At 46.9% G+C, this 19,411-nt stretch overlaps 1 protein-coding gene across 3 annotated transcripts in view; it reads right to left on the bottom strand.

Moving 5' to 3' along the window:
* VWA8 (von Willebrand factor A domain containing 8) overlaps positions 1-19,411 on the bottom strand; it is a 104,064-nt gene that overhangs the window by 3,368 nt on the left and 81,285 nt on the right. For all 3 annotated transcript variants that reach the window (XM_081872586.1, XM_081872585.1, XM_081872584.1), the window contains exons 38-44: positions 18,747-18,855; positions 18,256-18,412; positions 16,556-16,664; positions 13,352-13,477; positions 4,136-4,294; positions 2,903-3,001; positions 1,071-1,309 (exon numbers count right to left, since the gene is read on the bottom strand). In XM_081872586.1, the coding sequence (XP_081728712.1) occupies positions 1,071-1,309; positions 2,903-3,001; positions 4,136-4,294; positions 13,352-13,477; positions 16,556-16,664; positions 18,256-18,412; positions 18,747-18,855 (998 nt within the window). The remainder of the gene's footprint in view (positions 1-1,070; positions 1,310-2,902; positions 3,002-4,135; positions 4,295-13,351; positions 13,478-16,555; positions 16,665-18,255; positions 18,413-18,746; positions 18,856-19,411) is intronic.

A 19,411-nucleotide genomic window follows, 5' to 3' on the forward strand; every position in this document is an offset into this window, starting at 1 on the left:
AAGAAGAAAGTAAAAACTTCCTTCTAAATCTCTTGTACTGTAACTGCAACCTGAAAGACTTGGAAACTTTGGTGGGAGCAAGCGGATAAAGCTTTGCCTCTGCAAAAGTCTTTCTGCAGCAAGACTCCTTTCTATTTGTGTTTGCTGTGTGCTATGCACATGCGTGGCAGGCAGCACAAAAGAAAGTACAGCATTAACACTCCGGATATTATGGGGCCTGTCCAATGGGACCGCAATAGGGTGTCGCCTAAGATGTGGTAAAAGGTAAAGGTACCCCTGACCATTACGTCCAGTAGTGACTGACTCTGAGGCTGCGGCGCTCATCTCGCTTTACTGGCCGAGGGTACAGCTTCTGGGTTATGTGGCCAGCATGACTAAGCCGCTTCTGGCGAACCAGAGCAACACACGGAAACGCCGTTTTCCTTCCTGCCGGAGCGGTACCTATTTATCTACTTGCACTTTGACGTGCTTTCGAACTGCTAGGTTGGCAGGAGCAGGGACCGAGCAACGGGAGCTCACCCTGTTGAGAGGATTCAAACTGCCAACCTTCTGATTGGCAAGCCCAAGGCTCAGTGGTTTACACCAATGTGCCACCCACGTCCCATAAGATGTGGGATATACAGCAAATCTCTGAGGAAACGTGTTTTGTGTTCCCCAGAGCACAAAAACCAATGACTGATTTAAAGTAGATTTTAAAAATTATTATTATTATTATTATTATTACATTTCTTAATTGCGAGAGGTAGTCTTTGGAGGCACAGAATACAAGCAGCCCTTTGGTAAGGTAGCATTTTACTTCAACCAATACTGAGTTAAACACACAGCAGAAGAAAGGGCGAATCTCTCATTTGTCACACCAAACTCTGGCATGGGCAGATGTTTCTGCTTTCTGCAAAGCTCAGCTTGGCATGAGTTCTCTGCCACTCACAGCACAAGAAACTCTGTGTGATGCTAGGCAACCAGCCTGGCCAGAATGCCAGACCTGAGCAGATTTGTGGAGAACTGTGCAGAACACATTTTTAAAGAAAATTTATGCCATATGTATGCATGCCATGAACTCATTGACCTACCTGTCTGCCTGATCTCCTAAGGAGCCTATGAATATGGCAAATGCGTTCACTTTGGGGTTGATGGTCAAGGCTTGAGCAAACCGTGCTGCGGGGATGCCGTACCGCTCAAGGTTGGCATCGCTTAAGACTATGACGAAGTACTCGTCTGCCTCTTCCTTCGCAATCTCCCGAATGGCGTGCTCTGTGCCCTCCAGAGTGTGGTCGCCACTCATACAGAACTGCGCGTGGGCATGCATTATCTGAGGAGGGGGTGAAAACATCAACAAAAAGAGGCACAAAAATGAAAAACAAGGAAGCAAACATTTCGGCACCCGCTGAATGGAAAAGCCTATTGCAGGTGAATTCATGTCCAAATTCTAGTTCAGACAATAAAGCAACTTTCTGACTGAAAAAAAATGGGAAACCTTCCCATTTCACCTCAGGCAGCAAAATGAGATGGGACACCCCTGGGACAGGAATATGGAAAATAAATGGACCCGTGAACCAAAAACTTATCTCACTGGGAACATAAAATAAGACTTGTGGTGGCGGCTGTGGCAATCACACAAGGTCCCTGGACGTTTCACCGTCTATTGAGCCCTGTGCCACCACTTTATTTCTTGCTGCCACCACCCAGGCCCTACCTGGGACAATACTGAGTCCAGTCAGGGTTAAATTGGAACATAAACTTCTGTTTATTTATTACATTTTAACAAGCGTGTGGTTCCCTAAATGGTATCAGTCAATTACAATCATGGGGTGCCTATCCAGTCCTTTAACTTCTGCTACCTGCTCTCACTCACTAAACCACCTCTCAGATATTTACTTGTCTTCCTAGTTCCTAACTGTTCCTGACTCAGCTTATTTCGCTACACTAACTCAACCTACCCACAAACTCTACCCCAATTCACTCCCACTCCAACCAACCACCCAACTCCCAAAGAACTCCCCCTTCGCCCCTTCCAGTGCTGGTTTTATAGTCCCTCTGACTCCACCCCCCTTAGTTCTGATTGGGTAACTTGTTTAACTATTTCACCTCCGGCACTCTCATATGTTAACGCCACACCGGCTTTCTTAGGCAAATCCCCAGTGGGCTGAGAACACGGTGGTTGAGTATATGCACCATGTCGACCAAATTGGAATTAAAGAGAATGGCCCTTCATTTCTGACAGCATCACTCCAGAGCAGAATAGGAAAAAATGAACGCCATCCATAATCGGCCTTTGCTGGAAGGCTCAAAGCGCGTGCAGAAAAACCAGGTGTCTAGCGTTTATTTATTTCAATAGTAAAATATGGGATATGACTCCTTAACAACAAGAGATGAGAATTTGCAGAAAAATAAAAATAAAATGTTTTGTGGTTCCTTAGAAATGAAAGGATTTGTGAAGTGTTATCTTCAGTTGACGAGATTCATTATTCGTGTCTTTCTCCATGCGCACGCCATTTTTGGAGAAAACCCATTAAATGCGAGAGGTCCAGGTGGTTTGTGAACCCTCTGCAAAGCTCAAATGCATAGAAGAGAATTATAACTACTCACAACAGTAGCAATTGGTGAGAACACCATCTGGACAGGGAAGGAAATCCGTATGTTACAGGAGGCTATTCTAGAAAGACACTCCATAAAAACAAATAATATATTGGCACCCACTGTGAGAACAGGATCCTCGACTAGATGGGCAAGTGGCCGGATCCAGCAGCTTCTCCTTACGTTCTTATATTCAGATTCCAAAGTGCAAAGGTGGGGATTTTATACAGCATGTTTATACTTTCATACTCCCTGTCCCGCTTGGTTCTCTTTCCGGGATAGCAGGCACTACACAAATGTCTAAGAATTTCATCCAGTAAAGGTTTACCTTCAAAATTTCCAATCTTTGTTTATTGTTCTTCGGAACATTGTCATTCTGGACCACGGCAATGTTAAAACCATCTCCCGAATGCCCAGTGATGTCATACTGCATGGAAAAGATTTAAACATCATTTTTAAGCAGCGTCCCCATAATAAAATGTATGTTTTATCATAAGGCACCAATCACAGTTTAGAGCCTTGAACCACCATTTGCCACCCACCAATTTCTGTGCCATTAAAAAAAAATACCCTTGTGCTCACAGGCCAAAGTACAAATTAAGGCTGGAAGAGGCACATTTTATGCCTTTAGTTACACATTCAAATTCTTAATATTGATTGTTCAGCCCTTTTAAGCAAACCACAACAGCATGTGCTTTTCAGCATCAGCTTGCATGGACAGATCAGACAAATTCATACTGGAATACCAGGAGAAGGGTTATCTTTTAAGCTGTCCAGTGTCTGATTGCCTATATTTCCATTTCCATTTCTATGAATATTAATTTTATTTGAGAAGACTTATATGCCACTTAATCAACAAAAACTAAGCAACTTACATAAAAAATATAAAATATTCATTTAAAAATATTGATAACATTAACGTTAAAACCAAACGGACAAAAAATGCGTAAACATTGTACTAGACATGTAGTAGAAGCATGATCTGGCCAACAGACATTTAAAATGTTTCCGGATAAGAGAGGGATGTTGAAACCTCTCTTACAAAGACAGAAGGGAGTCCAATTGCACCATAAAGACTCACAAATCTTTTGCACCATTAGCTTTTGTGGACTAGAATCAGAGAACCAGAGAGTTAGAAGGGACCCTGAGGGCCATCTAGTCCAACCCCCTGAAATGCAGGAATCTTTTTGCCCAGCGTGGGGCTCGAACCCATGAACTGAGCCTCTCATGCTCTATTGATGTATGAAATGGTTCTGGGGAAAGGAAGGCACGCGAGATAAATAAAGCTAAAGTCAAAGCTATATTGATGCAATATGTAAAGCCTCACTACTACCAACATTTAACATGAGCATTTTAGACACTAAAGCTAGAGGCAAAACTCAGTTGATTTTTGTACTCTGCAATGCTTCCAAACAATGGTGGTAAGACTGCTTTTTGGTTTCGTAAGAGAAAGAAATGTCTGTTCCTTTTGCAAGCAGAAGTGCGGTCTACATATTTCTACTGGAAATGGTCTACTGGAAAAGTTAATGCTGAAAAGTTAATAGGTTCATGTGCAAATCACCTTAAATTTCTGCTCGTAATTCTCAAAGGCTTCCATAACCATGCAAACAGCTTCCATGGAGCGCTCCAGCCGCCCGTCCACCCCGTTGAAGCGGTACATGCTGCCAGAGACGTCCACGAGCAGGCGGAGGCGTTTGGGCTTCTGCTGAGGGCTCCCCAGCTTAAAGAAAGCAACAGCAAGTCAGGTTGGTGGAGGGGGTGGGGGAGCTTCAGTCAAAAGGGACGAACAGTTACGTGCTAGCTTGAAGGGCAGATTTAAAGAAATGTTCTAAGGCAAAATGGGTACAAAAGTACCTAGGTGAACGGGGCACAAATCCTTCTGATTACTTTTTCAGGTACCTTTCTGAATCACTGTTCTAAGAGCAGATGAGCTCCTTCACTGCTACCTCTGCTTCCTTATTTGTGCGTTTAAGACGGACCCGAAGGAACAATTCTCTGAAAAGTAAGGGTTAGCTCACTGTTTTGTGAATTGCACATGGGCCTCATAAAGGTCGCGGGTGGTGCTGTGGTGTAAACCACTGAGCCTTGGGCTTGCCGATCGGAAGGTTGGCGGTTTGAATCCCCGCAACGGGGCAAGCTCCCATTGCTCAGTCCCAGCTCCTGCCAACCTAGCAGTTCAAAAGCACGTCAAAGTGCAAGTAGATAAATAGGTACAGCTCCGGCGGGAAGATAAATGGCATTTCTGTGCGCTGCTCTGGTTTCGCCAGAAGCGGCTTAGTCATGCTGGCCACATGACCCGGAAGCTGTACGCCAGCTCTCTCGGCCAATAAAGCAAGATGAGCGCCAAAACCCCAGTCATTCGCGACTGGGCTTAACTGTCAGGGGTCCTTTACCTTTACCTTTTTTACCTCATAAAGGTATTGTGATCCTGTTAAAGTATTACGGAAAACACTTCTTTTGAGATATAGTGCTACCTTGGTTCTCAAATGCCTTGGTACTCAAACAACTTGGAACCCAAAGACGGCAAACCCAAAGTAAGTGTTCCGGTTTGCGGAAGCTGAACGTGCTCCGTTTTGAGTGTTACGCTTCCATTTTGAGTGTTGAGGTCGGTCTGTTTTTGCTATTTATTTTGCCTTTTTGTTTTTGCGGCTTTTTTTGTTTTGTTTTTGTGACTGTGTGGAACCCAGTTCAGCTACTGATTGATTGATTGTGTGACTGTAGCACATTGTTTATTGCTTTCATTTTATGGATCAATGGTCTTGTTAGATAGTAAAATGCATGTTTAATTGCTGTTTTAGGCGTTGTTTTTAAAAGTCTGGAACGGATTAATCCATTTCGCATTACTTTCTAAGGGAAAGCGTGTCTTGGTTTCGGAATGCTTTGGTTTTGGAATGGACATCCGGAACGGATTGAGTTTGAGAACCAAGGTACCACTGTATTGAGAAAAATCTACTGAATAGATTTCTGGATTTAAGTTGCCCATACTGGAAACAAAATCCAAGAAACAACTCACATAAGGTTCTGCAGGTAAAAGTCATTTTTTTTTAAAAAAACAAACACTAAAATCTCAGATTCAGAATTCATTCCAAAAGCAAATAGGGATTTTTTTTTAATTTTTTTTTTATTTTTGCATTATGAGGATAATTCGGTGTGATGGGATTATGAGCTACTTGTGCGTAAAAGTTCAGTCCCTCAGATCTTGGGCATGTTTCTCAAGACTCTGTGTACAGCGGAGCCCCTTAAGCATGACTCCCTTAATCGCTGGCAGGATCCGACAGTGGGCGTTTACGGAAACGACTCCAGCATAGAAGCTCCTTAACGGAAACGCGTCGTCTGGACTCTCGGCGCGACAGTTTCCGGCGAGGAGTGGGTGTACCTATAGGAGGTCCTGAAACTTCTCCACTGTTTTCGCTGGAAGATTCCTTGAGCCAGTCTGGCGCCTCACTCTCTCTCTGATCTCCCACACTCCCCCTACTGGTGCCTTCCCCCGCTGCTGAGTCTCTCCTAGCTTCTGAGAGCCTCTCCACCACCTGCCTTTCCGATGGCAGTTCCCTGACATCCACCTCCCCCCCAGGGCCCCCTTCACCCCCTCCCGCCCCCTCCTTTACTGGCGGTGAGGATGGAAAACCCCGGAAAGAACACTCCTCGTCGTCAGAGGATTCAAACACTTCTCTCCACTGACTCCAGTCTCTTCTCCCTGAGTCCCCCTCCTCGTCGGAGTCTATTTCCTCCTCCAGCCCTAATTCCGGGAACCCTTCGAACTCTTCTTCTTCATCGGTTTTGCCGAAGTGTTCCCTCCCGAACCGTGCTACGGGCTGAGGTTTCCTTGGGAACCTTTGATGAAACGTTTCTATCAAAACCTCGTCATTGACCTCCTCTGCCGGTACCCACGTGTTTTCTGATTCCGGTTCCCCTTCCCATACAACCAAATACTCCACCTGATTTCCTTTCCACCTGGAATCAATGATTTCTGCCACCTGCATGTTGCGTTCCCTTTCTTCTATGACTGGTGTTCGAGTGACCTCCCGTTCACATTCCCCCCACTCCCGCCCTTCTCGGTACGGCGACAGTAAGGACCTATGAAATACTGGGTGCAGTTTCATGTGGTTGGGCAACCTGAGTTTGAATGCTACCGGGTTGACCTGTTGTATGACCTCAAAAGGTCCTATCCGTTTGGGTCTCAATTTCTTACACCCTCCCTTGAACGGCAGTCCTTGGGTGGACAGCCACACCCGGTCCCCCACCCTTATGGTTTCACCTTCCCTTCTGCTTCTGTCTGCTTGCTTCTTGTATTCTTCCTTGGCCCTCTCTAAGTTAAGTTGGAGTTGTCTGTGGATCACTTCCATCTCTTCCACAAAGTGTTCCGCTGCTGGGACACTCCATCTTTCCCCTCCTTCTCCTGGGAATGCTCTAGGATGACACCCATAATTAGCTAGGAAGGGACTCATCCCTGTCGACACATTCTCCGCGTTGTTGTAGGCAAATTCTGCCAGGGCCAACTTATCTACCCAATCATTTTCTCTGTCATTTACATAACACCTCAGGTATTGTTGTAAAATACCGTTTGCCCTTTCCGCCTGCCCATTTGTTTCTGGGTGTCGGGCAGTCGAAAAATTGACTTCTACGTGCAGTAAGCTCATGAGCTTCCTCCAGAACCTGGAAGTAAATTGTTTCCCCCGGTCTGAGACCACCCTCAAGGTGGCGCCATGCAACCTAAAAATATGCTTTACAAACAACTGGGCGGTTTCTTCCGCTGTGACCGCGTGTGAACAGCCTATAAAATGGCACATCTTAGTTAACAGGTCTACCACCACCATGACAGCTGTCTTCCCTTTGGATTTTGGCAGATCCGTCATAAAATCTATGGATACTGCCTCCCATGGCCTTTCTGGTGTAGGTAAGGGTTCCAATAGCCCCGCTGGTGCCCGCCTCTCCCCTTTTGCTCGTTGGCATCTGTCGCACCCCCTTACATATTCCCGTACGTCTTCCCTCACCTTGGGCCACCAAAACTCCCTGGTAACCAACCACATGGTTTTGTGTTGCCCGAAGTGCCCCGCTGTGGGGCTGTCGTGCAATTGTTTGAGTACCCGGCCCCTCAATTCCCCTTCCGGTATGTACAGTGCCCCCTTGTAATACAACGTTCCGTTCCTTTCCGCAAAACCCCCTGTGTTCTCTCCACCTCCCCGGAGTCCTCTGAGTTTATCTTGGGCGTAATCATCGTTCTCGGTTCCCTCTACCAGTTCTCTTTGCCCCACCAATGCCGCCCCACACACCCAGTGGTCCTCGGGAATGATATGTCTCTCCTCTGGCGCTCCCTCCCCCTCCAAATACTCTGGTTTTCGAGAGAGAGCGTCCGCTCTGACATTCTCCTTCCCCGGCACGTAGCAAATTTCAAAATGGAATTTGGAGAACTCCTGGGCCCATCTCACTTGTCTCTGGTTCAGTACTCGGGCAGTTCTCCAGTATTCTAGATTTTTGTGGTCGGTGCGCACTTGGACCTTGTGCTGCGCTCCGATCAGCAAATGTCGCCATCTCCGGAACGCTTCATGAATGGCGAGTAGTTCTCGGTCGTACACGGTGTAGTTCCTCTCGGATTTGTTCAACTTCCGCGAGAAGAAGGCACACGGTCTCCATTCCGACGTATCCTTTCCCGGCTGTAGAAGCACCGCCCCCACCGCTCGGTCTGACGCGTCAGTCTCCACTCTCATTGGTTGCCGTAGATCCACGTGCAAAAGTTGTTCTTCCGACGCAAACGCCTTCTTTAAACTTTCGAATGCTCGCTGCGCCTCTTCCGTCCAGACAAATTTCTTCTTGCTGCTGAGACAATCAGTGATGGGTGCCGTTAAGTGGGCAAAGTTCTTGATGAACTTCCGATAGAAGTTCCCGAAGCCCAGGAATCTTTGCATGTCCTTCTTAGTTTTCGGTGTCTTCCATTCCAGTACCGCTTGAACCTTGCTGGGATCCATGGCCAATCCCTTGTCTGACAACCGGTACCCCAAGAATTCCACCTCTCTGGTATGAAACTGACACTTCTCCAGTTTCACCCACAGCTGGTTTGCTTGCAGTCTACTCAGTACCTCTCTTACGTCCCGCACATGCTGCTCCTCATTCTCTGAGTACACCAAGACGTCATCTAAGAACGCTACACAGTTCTTGTAAAGCAATGGTCCCAGGACGTGATTCATGAACGATTGAAAACAGGCTGAGCCCGCCTGTAGTCCGAAGGGCATAACGAGGTACTCAAAGGCCCCCAAAGGGGTGAACATAGTGGTTTTCCACTCGTCTCCCTTTCTCATACGTATTAGGTTATACGCCCCCCCTTAGGTCCAGCTTGGTAAAAATTTTCCCTTTCCTCACCCGGGTCAAAATGTCATCGATTCTGGGCATGGGGAAAGTCACGGGTTCTGACACTGCATTTAGGGCCCTGAAGTCCACGACCAATCTGGGTTTATCCGTGTTTTTTTTGTCCACAAAGAACACTGGGCTGCCCCCCACCGCTCGTGACTCTCTGATGAAACCTCGCTTGAGGTTCTTGTCAATGAACTCCCTTAACTCCTGCATCTCCCTGTCTGACACTGCATACAGCTTGCCCACTGGCAGTTGTGCTCCTGGGAGTAAGTTAATTTGACAGTCAAAGGGTCTGTGCGGGGGCAGTTTATCTGCTTCTCTTTCGCTGAAGACGTTAACCAAGTCGGCATATTGTCGTGGTACCTCCCCTTTATCTGTTACTTCCATCCCTGCTAGCGTGGCCTGGGCTTCTACCTGTGCTTCCCCTCCCTTGCAGTGTGCCAGGCAATACGCTGACCCAAATGAGACTACTCTCTGGTGCCATCCCACTAGAGGGTCATGCAGCGCTAGCCAGCTCATTCCCAATATGATGGGCGCTCCTCCCAGGGTAGCCACATTAAACGCTATGACCTCCGTGTGTCTTGCCACCCTCATTATCATGGGAACAGTCTGGAGGTTAACTTCTCCCCCCAACAGCTCCCTCCCATCAATTGTTGTCACCTGCAGAGGGTTACTTAAAGGAACAGTCTGTATCTGGTGTTCCGCTGCAAACTCCTTACTCATAAAATTGCAGGAGCTGCCTGAGTCCAATAGCGCCTTTATCTTTAGCGGATGTCCGTTTGGTAGCTCTAGCACCAGCTCCACGACAAGCGCTGGTCTTGGGGGTTCAGGCTTGGGCACATTCACTGCTCTTTGGCCTGGTTGCTGTGCCCCGATGCTGGCAACCAGGCGTTGGCTTTTACTTGCTCCTTAACCCCCTCCTCCTCCCCCCCAACAGCTCCCGCCATTCCTTGCCATCCCTTCCTCTGAGGGCAGACTCTGGCAAAGTGACCTGGCTGTTGGCAGAGGAAGCACTTCTTGGCGCTCTTTCCCTCCTTCTTCCGCCCTTCGTTGGCGTTTGAAACTCCGCGCGCACGCGCCGTTCCAATCTCCATCGGTTCTACTGGCGGTAACTGCTGCCCTGGTATCTCTGGAATGCGGAACTCACTCCAACGTTCCCCTTTCCCTTCCCGCTTTTCCAAGGCTCTTGCCTCTTGGCGTGCTCCGATGGCAAGCGCTGATTTATTCAATTGGTCCATAGACTCCGCCATGGGCGCGCGGGAAAGTTCATCCTTCACCGCCGAGGATAACCCTTCTTCGAAAAGCATTTGAATTGGGTCTGCAGACAGGTCCCACCCCAGTTTATGGATCAACATGGTAAACTCAGTCCACTACTCTCGGACAGAGCGATTCCCCTGTTTACACGCCATCAGTTGTCTGCGCACCACCCCCTGCTCGATCTCACTGGAAAACATCAGGTCCATGGCGCGAAAAAATTTCCTCGTGTCCTTTAAAACGTCACTGTTCCCTGCCATCAGGGGCCTCACCCAGTCCTTGGCCCCACCTTCCAGGTGCCCAATGACAAACGCCACCCTCGATTCCTCATCTGGGAAGTCATCAAACTGCAGATTGAGGGCGTATTGCATCTCAGTCCTAAAGGCTTGATAATTTCTGGGATCACCCCCAAACTTTTGCACCAACCCTGGCACCTTCATGGCAAGTGGGGTGGTTTTGCCCTTGTCTGCATCCTGAGCCCGCCTCTCTTCGAGCCTCGCCGTTTGCAGCACTAGCTGGAGTTCCAACACCCTGTACCTTTCTTCCAGGCTTGGACCCGCTCCAGCTCCTCTTGCGTCTCCGGCTCCGGTTGGGTTGCTCATGATGCCTTTTGCACAAGTGCTTACAGAGACTGTCGGATTGCTGTGATGGGATTATGAGCTACTTGTGCGTAAAAGTTCAGTCCCTCAGATCTTGGGCATGTTTCTCAAGACTCTGTGTACAGCGGAGCCCCTTAAGCATGACTCCCTTAATCGCTGGCAGGATCCGACAGTGGGCGTTTACGGAAACGACTCCAGCATAGAAGCTCCTTAACGGAAACGCGTCGTCTGGACTCTCGGCGCGACAGTTTCCGGCGAGGAGTGGGTGTACCTATAGGAGGTCCTGAAACTTCTCCACTGTTTTCGCTGGAAGATTCCTTGAGCCAGTCTGGCGCCTCACTCTCTCTCTGATCTCCCACACTCCCCCTACTGGTGCCTTCCCCCACTGCTGAGTCTCTCCTAGCTTCTGAGAGCCTCTCCACCACCTGCCTTTCCGATGGCAGTTCCCTGACATTCGGCTTTGTGTTGCAAAGCTTGTCTGCAGACATTACAGCCTTTAAAATGGGATTCTGGGCGACACTGCACTCAGACTATAAAGTAGATCATTTTAAAAGTGAAGTGTCTGTTTTAAAACTTTCTGGCATTGCTCATGGATCTGAAAAGGTATTTCATGACACATGAAACAAGGCAAGCCGGAATACAAATACCAAGCTGCTTACGGAGACTTTGGCAAACAGATAAAAACGTTTAAAATATTTGTTTTGTTCTATTAGCTTCCAATGTCATTCTTTCCCTGAATCACCATTCAAGCATTTTGTTTTGAATTCTCTTCTTCTCCACTGAAATAGAGATGCTTCTCATAATTCAGTTCTTTGTCCCCATTATTTATGATTTACTTCAATCCAGAAGACCCAGAACAGACATTATAACAAGAGGGTGGAATTTAACTGCGAATGCTAAGCTCTCTGGAGTTCCGACAGTTGCAGGCCTAGGACCAGAGGCCTTCGTACATCGACACATCCAAGCGGAGGTCCTCATGGTGAGCCATGGGAAGGATATTCTCCAGGGGGGGCACTCAGCCAGCAAAGAGAGCCCAGAATGTGGCTGCTGATTCAAGTTGCCCATTACGAGGTTCACATAGCAATTATCTCCATATTCTGAGGGCCAAATGGCAGAAGACTGTGGGAGATCTGTAACTGGGTCTCCTGCTATTCTTTAAAAGTGTGCTACCTGCAGAGAACATGGGACGCGGGTGGCGGTTTGGGTTAAACCACAGAGCCTAGGGCTTGCCGATCGCAAGGTCGGCGGTTCGAATCCCCGCGACAGGGTGAGCTCCCGTTGTTCAGTCCCAGCTCCTGCCAACTTAGCAGTTCAAAAGCACGTCAAAGTGCAGGTAGATAAAAAGGTACCGCTCCGGCGGGAAGGTAAACGGCGTTTCCGTGCACTGCTCTGGTTTGCCAGAAGTGGCTTAGTCATGCTGGCCACATGACCCAGAAGCTGTACGCCGGCTCCCTTGGCCAGTAAAGTGAGATGAGCGCCGCAACCTCAGAGTCGGTCACGACTGGACCTAATGGTCAGGGGTCCCTTTACCTTTACCTTTTACCTGCAGAGAAAACAGCAGCTTTGGAGAGGGCAGTTTTATGAGGAAAATGGAGGGAGGGGAGAAAGGATCAACTTCTTCCAGCAGCACCACAATCCGTATCAGATTCCTCCTCACCACCTCCAGCAGCTACTTAGTAAATAAAAAAGGGAAGCTGCTCTAATTCCAGACCTCCGGCTGTCATGTCTGGTTGCACCCTGGGTCCAGAAAAGGTGAAAACAGCTGACTCAATATCATAAACGCAAGACTGAGAAAAGTTGCTCTCAAAGGCATGTTTGGAGACAGAGTTACGTCACACAGAGCTGCAGCACAAAATGAAACGAGCACAAACGATGTCAATGGACTCCGCAGGAGAACAGACTCCATCCCAAACATAATGCACAGTGTGATTCTGGAACCTGCATGGAGCTGCAGGGCAGCCACAGTTGTCTCCCAGAACGGGCAATGATTCTGTAGAAATTCACTGTGCCAGACTCCAGGGGGGCATGCTAGCTGGGCTACATTTAAGTTGCCGTGCAGGCTCTGCGCAAGCTCTGCCTTAAGCATGAATAAAATGTGTGAATACAGTGGTGCCCCGCAAGACGAACGCCTCGCAAGACGGAAAACCCGCTAGACGAAAGGGTTTTCCGTTTTGGAGGTGCTTCGCAAAACGAATTTCCTATGGGCTTGCTTCGCAAGACGAAAATGTCTTGAGAGTTCCTGCGGGTTTTTTTCCCTCCCCCCCTTTTTCTAAGCTGCTAAGCCGCTTATCTGCTTATCCGATAAGCCAATAAGCCGCTAAAAGCCGCTAAAAGCCGCTAATAGTGCTAATAGCGCTAATCCGCTAAGCCGTCAATGGGCTTGCTTCGCAAGACGAAAAAACCGCTAGACGAAGAGACTCGCGGAACGGATTCTTTTCGTCTCGCGAGGCACCACTGTAATGGGGTGGGTGGGCAGAATTTTGTAAATTACACCAAATTACCCAGCAAAATGTTAAATGGACTGAGAAAAGCGTGTATGCCAGGAGAACAATTGGTGTGCATGCACTTTGACTTACTTGTGGGTCAAGATCTCCCCGCCGCTTATAGATAGTTTTTTCACCTGTCAGACTGTCAATTATCTTGGCATCATCTAGTTCTCCAATGGCCTGGTTCCTGAGCCACTGTCTTTCCTTTCCTTTCGCCTGTGAAAAAAAGGAAACACTTGTCTTTAAGATTATTTTCTTTCTGAAAAGTCTTTGGAAGTACTGATGGGACTTCTGCTGCAAATTCTACAACAAGGTTTGGCACAAATATTCAAACCAAAACACGAATTGGCAAGTATTTAGGAACACAGGGCTCTGCCTTATCCTGGACCCGGACATTTCCTACCTAGAGATGCCAGGGATTCCAGCTGGGACCTTTTGCCAATGAGTGACAGCCCTTTTCCATTGATAATCGATCCTTCCTATCAAACAAACTGTTAATAGTTCAAGTTGTAAGGCTTAAGTGATGATGGGCAGACGACACAGCACTCAAAATACAGTTAGCTTTCAGTTACTGGACTTTGAGAGACGTGTTAACAGCTGGCCATCACTTAAGCCACATGCAATACAATGTCGTGACTTGCTGTTTCACTGGTCTAAGGATGCTTTGTGACTCTGAGCAGGAGGCACTATTGTGTGCATGTTAAGAAGAAGGTAAGTCCAGACCACGTCTCTGTGGCATCCATTGTCCATTCAGGCACATGAACCTCCAGCTTGAAGCAGCACCACACAGGCGCAGGTTTATCACCTCAGTGAGAACTAGTCCCAAATAATGGGATCATACACCAAATAAGCAGGTTGTTAAATTTCACAGCTATACCAGTCTTTTCCTCCTCCTTTTTTTTTTACAGGCAGCAAAGAATGTCTGGTTTCTTGGTCAGATAGTTTTGCTACACATTTCCCAGGAAGACAATGAAGCCTCAGGAAACAGAGCACACGGCGCTTTCCCCATGAACTTAAAACAACCTTTTGTTAGTCTAAAGGAAAACGGATGCGCTTCCTTCCCTGACGTTGTGGCAAGTGCTGCTCTGTGTCTCTAGGCCCCAGGGACCAACTCCTGAGACCCTGGTCCTGAGGGAGGGGGCACAGGGCTAGCGGCTGCTGCCTCCCTCCCCCTTCTCCCTCAGCAGTCCTGAATTGTGGAGCCCAAAGCCTAAAATGCAATATATAACATGTAACAACAGTAAAGTGTCTTCAAAAAGAATATTTTGATCATATTATTATTACTACTACAGTGGTACCTCGGGTTACATACACTTCAGATTACATACGCTTCAGGTTACAGACACCGCTAACCCAGAAATAGTGCTTCAGGTTAAGATCTTTGCTTCAGGATGAGAACAGAAATCGTGCTCTAGCGGCGTGGCGGCAGCAGGAGGCCCCATTAGCTAAAGTGGTGCTTCAGGTTAAGAACAGTTTCAGGTTAAGAACAGACCTCCAGAACGAATTAAGTACTTAACCCGAGGTACCACTGTACTACCACTACAAACAGAATTTTGAAGGTTTCTTCACTTACGACCTGGAATAACTATTTGGGTTTTTTTACAAAAAAAGAGAAGCTGGGGGGGGGGGGAGAAGCACACTGTCTTAACAATTTGGGGGCACAGTCAAGCTCTTTTAATCTCTACAAAGTATGAGCTCCTCATATTTTGAGAAAAAATATTTCACTGCACACTTTTGCAAATGGAAGCTCATCTTGATTCTCTTTGTCCATTTCTCCTTCTCTCCCTGGCTTTCAGACAGCGAAACACAGATGTCAAGAAAGATCACGCCATGGACAAATAGCTGAAACACTCCTGGAGCAGATGTAAAGGCTCACCCAGCTGAAAGCATTATCTGAGCACAATGGCATGAGTTTCAAGGATCAGTGAACTATGACACGAATCACCCTCTCTTTCAAAACTAGATGCAGCACCTCCTAAAGCAGCAGGGGGAAAGGGATGGACAATGGCCCAAACGAGGTCACAAGGCCATTTCCCACAAGCTCCAGCCACCTTCTCGACATCTGACCTTAGATATAAGGTGTGGAGTAGGAAAAAATGCAGCTCACCTGACCTCCTGGCAAAATCAAGTGAGTGACGGATGGGGAGCCCTACCCACCTATCAAAATGGACCCGTCAAGGGTGTTAGAGGAGCTCAGAGTCCATCTCAGTGCCAGTGTGGTGTAGTGGTTAAGAGCAGTGGACTCGTAATCTGGTGAACCGGGTTCGCGTCTCCGCTCCTCCACATGCAGCTGCTGGGTGACCTTGGGCTAGTCACACTTCTCTGAAGTCTCTTAGCCCCACTGACCTCACAGAGTGTTTGTTGTGGGGGAGGAAGGGAAAGGAGAATGTTAGCCGCTTTGAGATTCCTTAAAGGGGAGTGAAATGCGGGATATCAAGTCCAAACTCCTCCTCCTCTTCTTCTTCTTCTTCTTCTTCTTCTTCTTCTATATATCTATGGCTGTCATTCCAATATTCTAACCCCTGGCCACAAATAAGCTTAGCCCCGGTTCATACATGCGCACACTAAGGAAGAGAAGGTTTTCCATTCCATGGGATCCCTGCATTCTGCTCTTCCTTTTGGTTTACAACTCCTTTGTGAGCTGCGATTTAATTTGTGTGCCAATATGTATGTTGTCTGATCACATCCTGATCCTTTTTTGTGCTGTATGTATCCCGCCAGGAAGCGATGTGAACTGAAAACTGTGGCAAACTGCACAGAGGCCTGAGCAAAACTTGGAAATAAAAAATAGGAAAACAGGTAATTGATGGTGCATTGGTGCAGCTTCAGAAAAAAGGCTGAGATGCTTTGGGACTCCAAAATGAAGATTTAAATTCAAAGCAGGAAGCACCTCTTATTTCACATGGATCTACTGTTCACAGCTACAGACTTGATGGGCAGCAGCTGGACGTCTGAGTTACCTCTGCTGAAATGTGAAGAGATACAGCAGCCATGGCAGAAAATCCCTATTGTGACAGTCTACTCAGATATGCAACTTATGTCCAGTTGGTTGGGTCAGCAAGTAATGAATTCAAATATCACAACTCATTGCTAGCTGATTAGTTTTCTACCGCTAGAGAATTTTGAGTGGGACCCGTAAACAGCTTCCATGTCATCCATTAAACCCTCATACCAGAGAGACCCCTCCCTTCTTTTCATATATTTTCCCCTTGCTAATAACTTGAAAATAAACAATTTCCTCTCAGGTAAAATGCAGAAAAGAGAGTTTATCAGTTTTTAAAAGTCAATTAGTACCTGTAAATTATCCAGTATGATTCGGAGTAAATGAACTTGCCGTCGAACAGCTCCAGAGAACCTCTCATATGTAGATGCATCATATTCACTCATCTGGATTTCTTTTAGTCTGAAGAAATGAGATGAATATAGAACAAAATGAATAAGAGGCATTTTACAGGACATGCAAGTGCTAGAGTGCAGAATAAAACAGGCCTTCATAGCTTAAGTTCTAAAACAGACATTCTACCACATTAACTGGGGTGGTCCAAATATCAACAGAATTTGAATCTCAGCTAGACTATTTTTATACTGAACTCTCATATCCTGAAATCTGGCTTGTCTTATATCAAGAAGATATAGAAGTGAAATCAAGAAAACTGAAGCATTCAGGTAGCCACTTTGATTTCCTTCGCATATATTGGAGGTTTTTAAACAGAGCTTGTGATTCCTGTCTTGCAGGGAATTGGACTAGAATTAGGCCGCCATATTTTGAAGAGCAAAAATGGGGACAAATCTGCTGACTTCTACTTTTAACTATGAATCGCTATGATGACTCTATCCATGACGTGTCCTGGAAAAAGAGGGCCTGTGGCAACCCTAGCAGGATCCCTCCCAACTCTCTACAGTTCTGTGACTCTGTCTCACGGCTCATCCAGACTTCCGCTTGTCCTGCCACTTTCTCCCGAGGAAACCCAATCTTTAGCTCCCCATCAGAGCATTTCAGTAACAATGCACCCACATGCTCCCAATACGATCACGTGTGTGACGAGCAGGTTTCAAACTAAATAGAACAATATCTTTCAAGTAATGGAACAGCCAAGACAATTGGTGTAAATTATACATAACTGCAAACAACTTCCTGGGGGAATCAAGAAACAAATCAAGTGGAGAAGGAAGGTAAAGGAGCAAATAATTTACTGAGCAACTGCCTGTGCCTTCTTATGCATGCTCATGTTTTTACAAGAGCTGAATGAATCCCTCCCATGCATAGCTGTCAACTTACAGATTTAAAAATAAGGGATCAGCAGCCAAAATAAGGGATTTTAGTCAACCAGCAGCCAAACGAAGCCTCAAGTGGTGGTTCCCACAGTGCAGCAACCTGGCAAAGGGGATGCTGCAAGGAAAACCACTGTCACCTCTCTGCCGGGAAGCGCTGAGCAAAGGTGAGTCCCCAGGCAACACGGCTGATTTGATCGGCACAAGGCATGCAAGCTCCACCCCCCAGTCATTCGTAGACTCCTTATTGGGTGAGCAATGCAGCCAAGCAACACAGTTGGAGCCTCCCTCCTCCCTGGCTGGCAGGGAGGGAGAGGAGCTGCTTCCTTTGAAACCCGGGAAATTTAAGGGACATCATCAATAAGGGACAGCAGCAGGAAATGGTGCTAGGATAAGGGACTGTCCCGCCAAATAAGGGACGGTTGACAGCTATGCTCCTATGTATTAGCATCATTTTTATTAGGACTGCAGCCTGGGGAAGGGGGGGGGAGAGTGAACTACTCCTGTTCCCTACATGGTACAGTCCTGATCAGTGTTCCTCTTGTTGCTGCTTAAATGACAAAGATCAGGCATGTTAAATGCACACACATGCATTCATGCATTATCTGCTGGGGCCCTTGATGGATAATGTGTCTAGTAGGCACAAGGGATTTCACTTTATAAATGCTTCTTTCAAAGTGTCCATTGCATGAAGAGAAATCCATTACAAAGTGAATATTAACCTCTGTTTAAAAGCCTTTTCTCCCATCTCCCTGGCGGCTTTCTTCACCTCTTCAGGCACAGCATCTTTCTCTGCTTGAGACACCTGGTAGACCTTGTGGCCAGCATCCAGTCGGTACGGACCGCCTTTGCCGCCCAGCCCAGCCGTGTCTCTTCCACCTAGAAAAGAAGCAGAAACGGCGCTCTTGATTTTGGATGGAGAAGAATCCAATGGCTTGTCAAACGTCTCATGTTGGTGACACACTTTCTAGACATCATGCATCATTTCGTGACACAGTTATACAGTTTTCCTAGCAAACTGAAGGTTGTGTTGTGTTGTGATACACAGTTTGGAAAGCTCTGCCCTAGAGAATGAGGAGATCAGCACACTGTCATTTCAAGTGAATTGTTTAGAACTGCATGCTACATATGCAACAGTGCTTGGGACACCCTAACCACTTCAGCACATTTCAGAGATGGTTCCTGAATATCAGGGCAAACAATGGTTTTGTACCTGTTCCACCAGCCCACATGTTTCCACCAACATGAGGAGTGTTATCTGGATCTATCTTCCCATGCTTAGGAGAGCTGACATCCAAACCGCTTTCTCTCTCGATAGTTATCTGTTGAAGCAAAAACAAAGTTTGCAGGAAAAATGATGGTTATAGGATACTCCGCCATGCGCTCTTTATAAGATCTAGGCATAGAACCAGCTTGACCATATTAGTATTCCTTTACCCAAAGGATGGCTGATGTAATGCATCAAATAAAAGTTTCCTGGGAAGGAAAGAAGATCAGGACTACATCTGGGGCACTGAAAGAGTGTGAGAAAATCAAAACATATAAAGGATAACAGAAGGGTACCTGTTCAAATGATCAGGGCTCCTTAGAGAAATCAACAAGGGGGCGGAGAGAACGAAAAGAGTTAATTTGAATTTTGTCAAAATGCTCTTTATGCTCCCTTGCTCCCGAGAAGTTAGGGCACAAAATGCGGAAGTGTCTGAACTTGCTTCTGAGTCTGGATCTTAACTTCTTCCACCATCAAAGGTGCTAAAAACATGAAACTTCCCGTCAAGTCCAGGGACTTTGCCCTAAAGATCAATGTGCTCCTCTTTCCTGGGCAACTCAATTGCATGACCTTGAACCTCACCTCTTCCTTTGATGGTCTAACAGGAATGC

This window comes from Podarcis erhardii (genome assembly GCF_964252035.2).
Source record: "Podarcis erhardii genome assembly, chromosome: 8".
Lineage (NCBI taxonomy): Eukaryota > Metazoa > Chordata > Lepidosauria > Squamata > Lacertidae > Podarcis > Podarcis erhardii.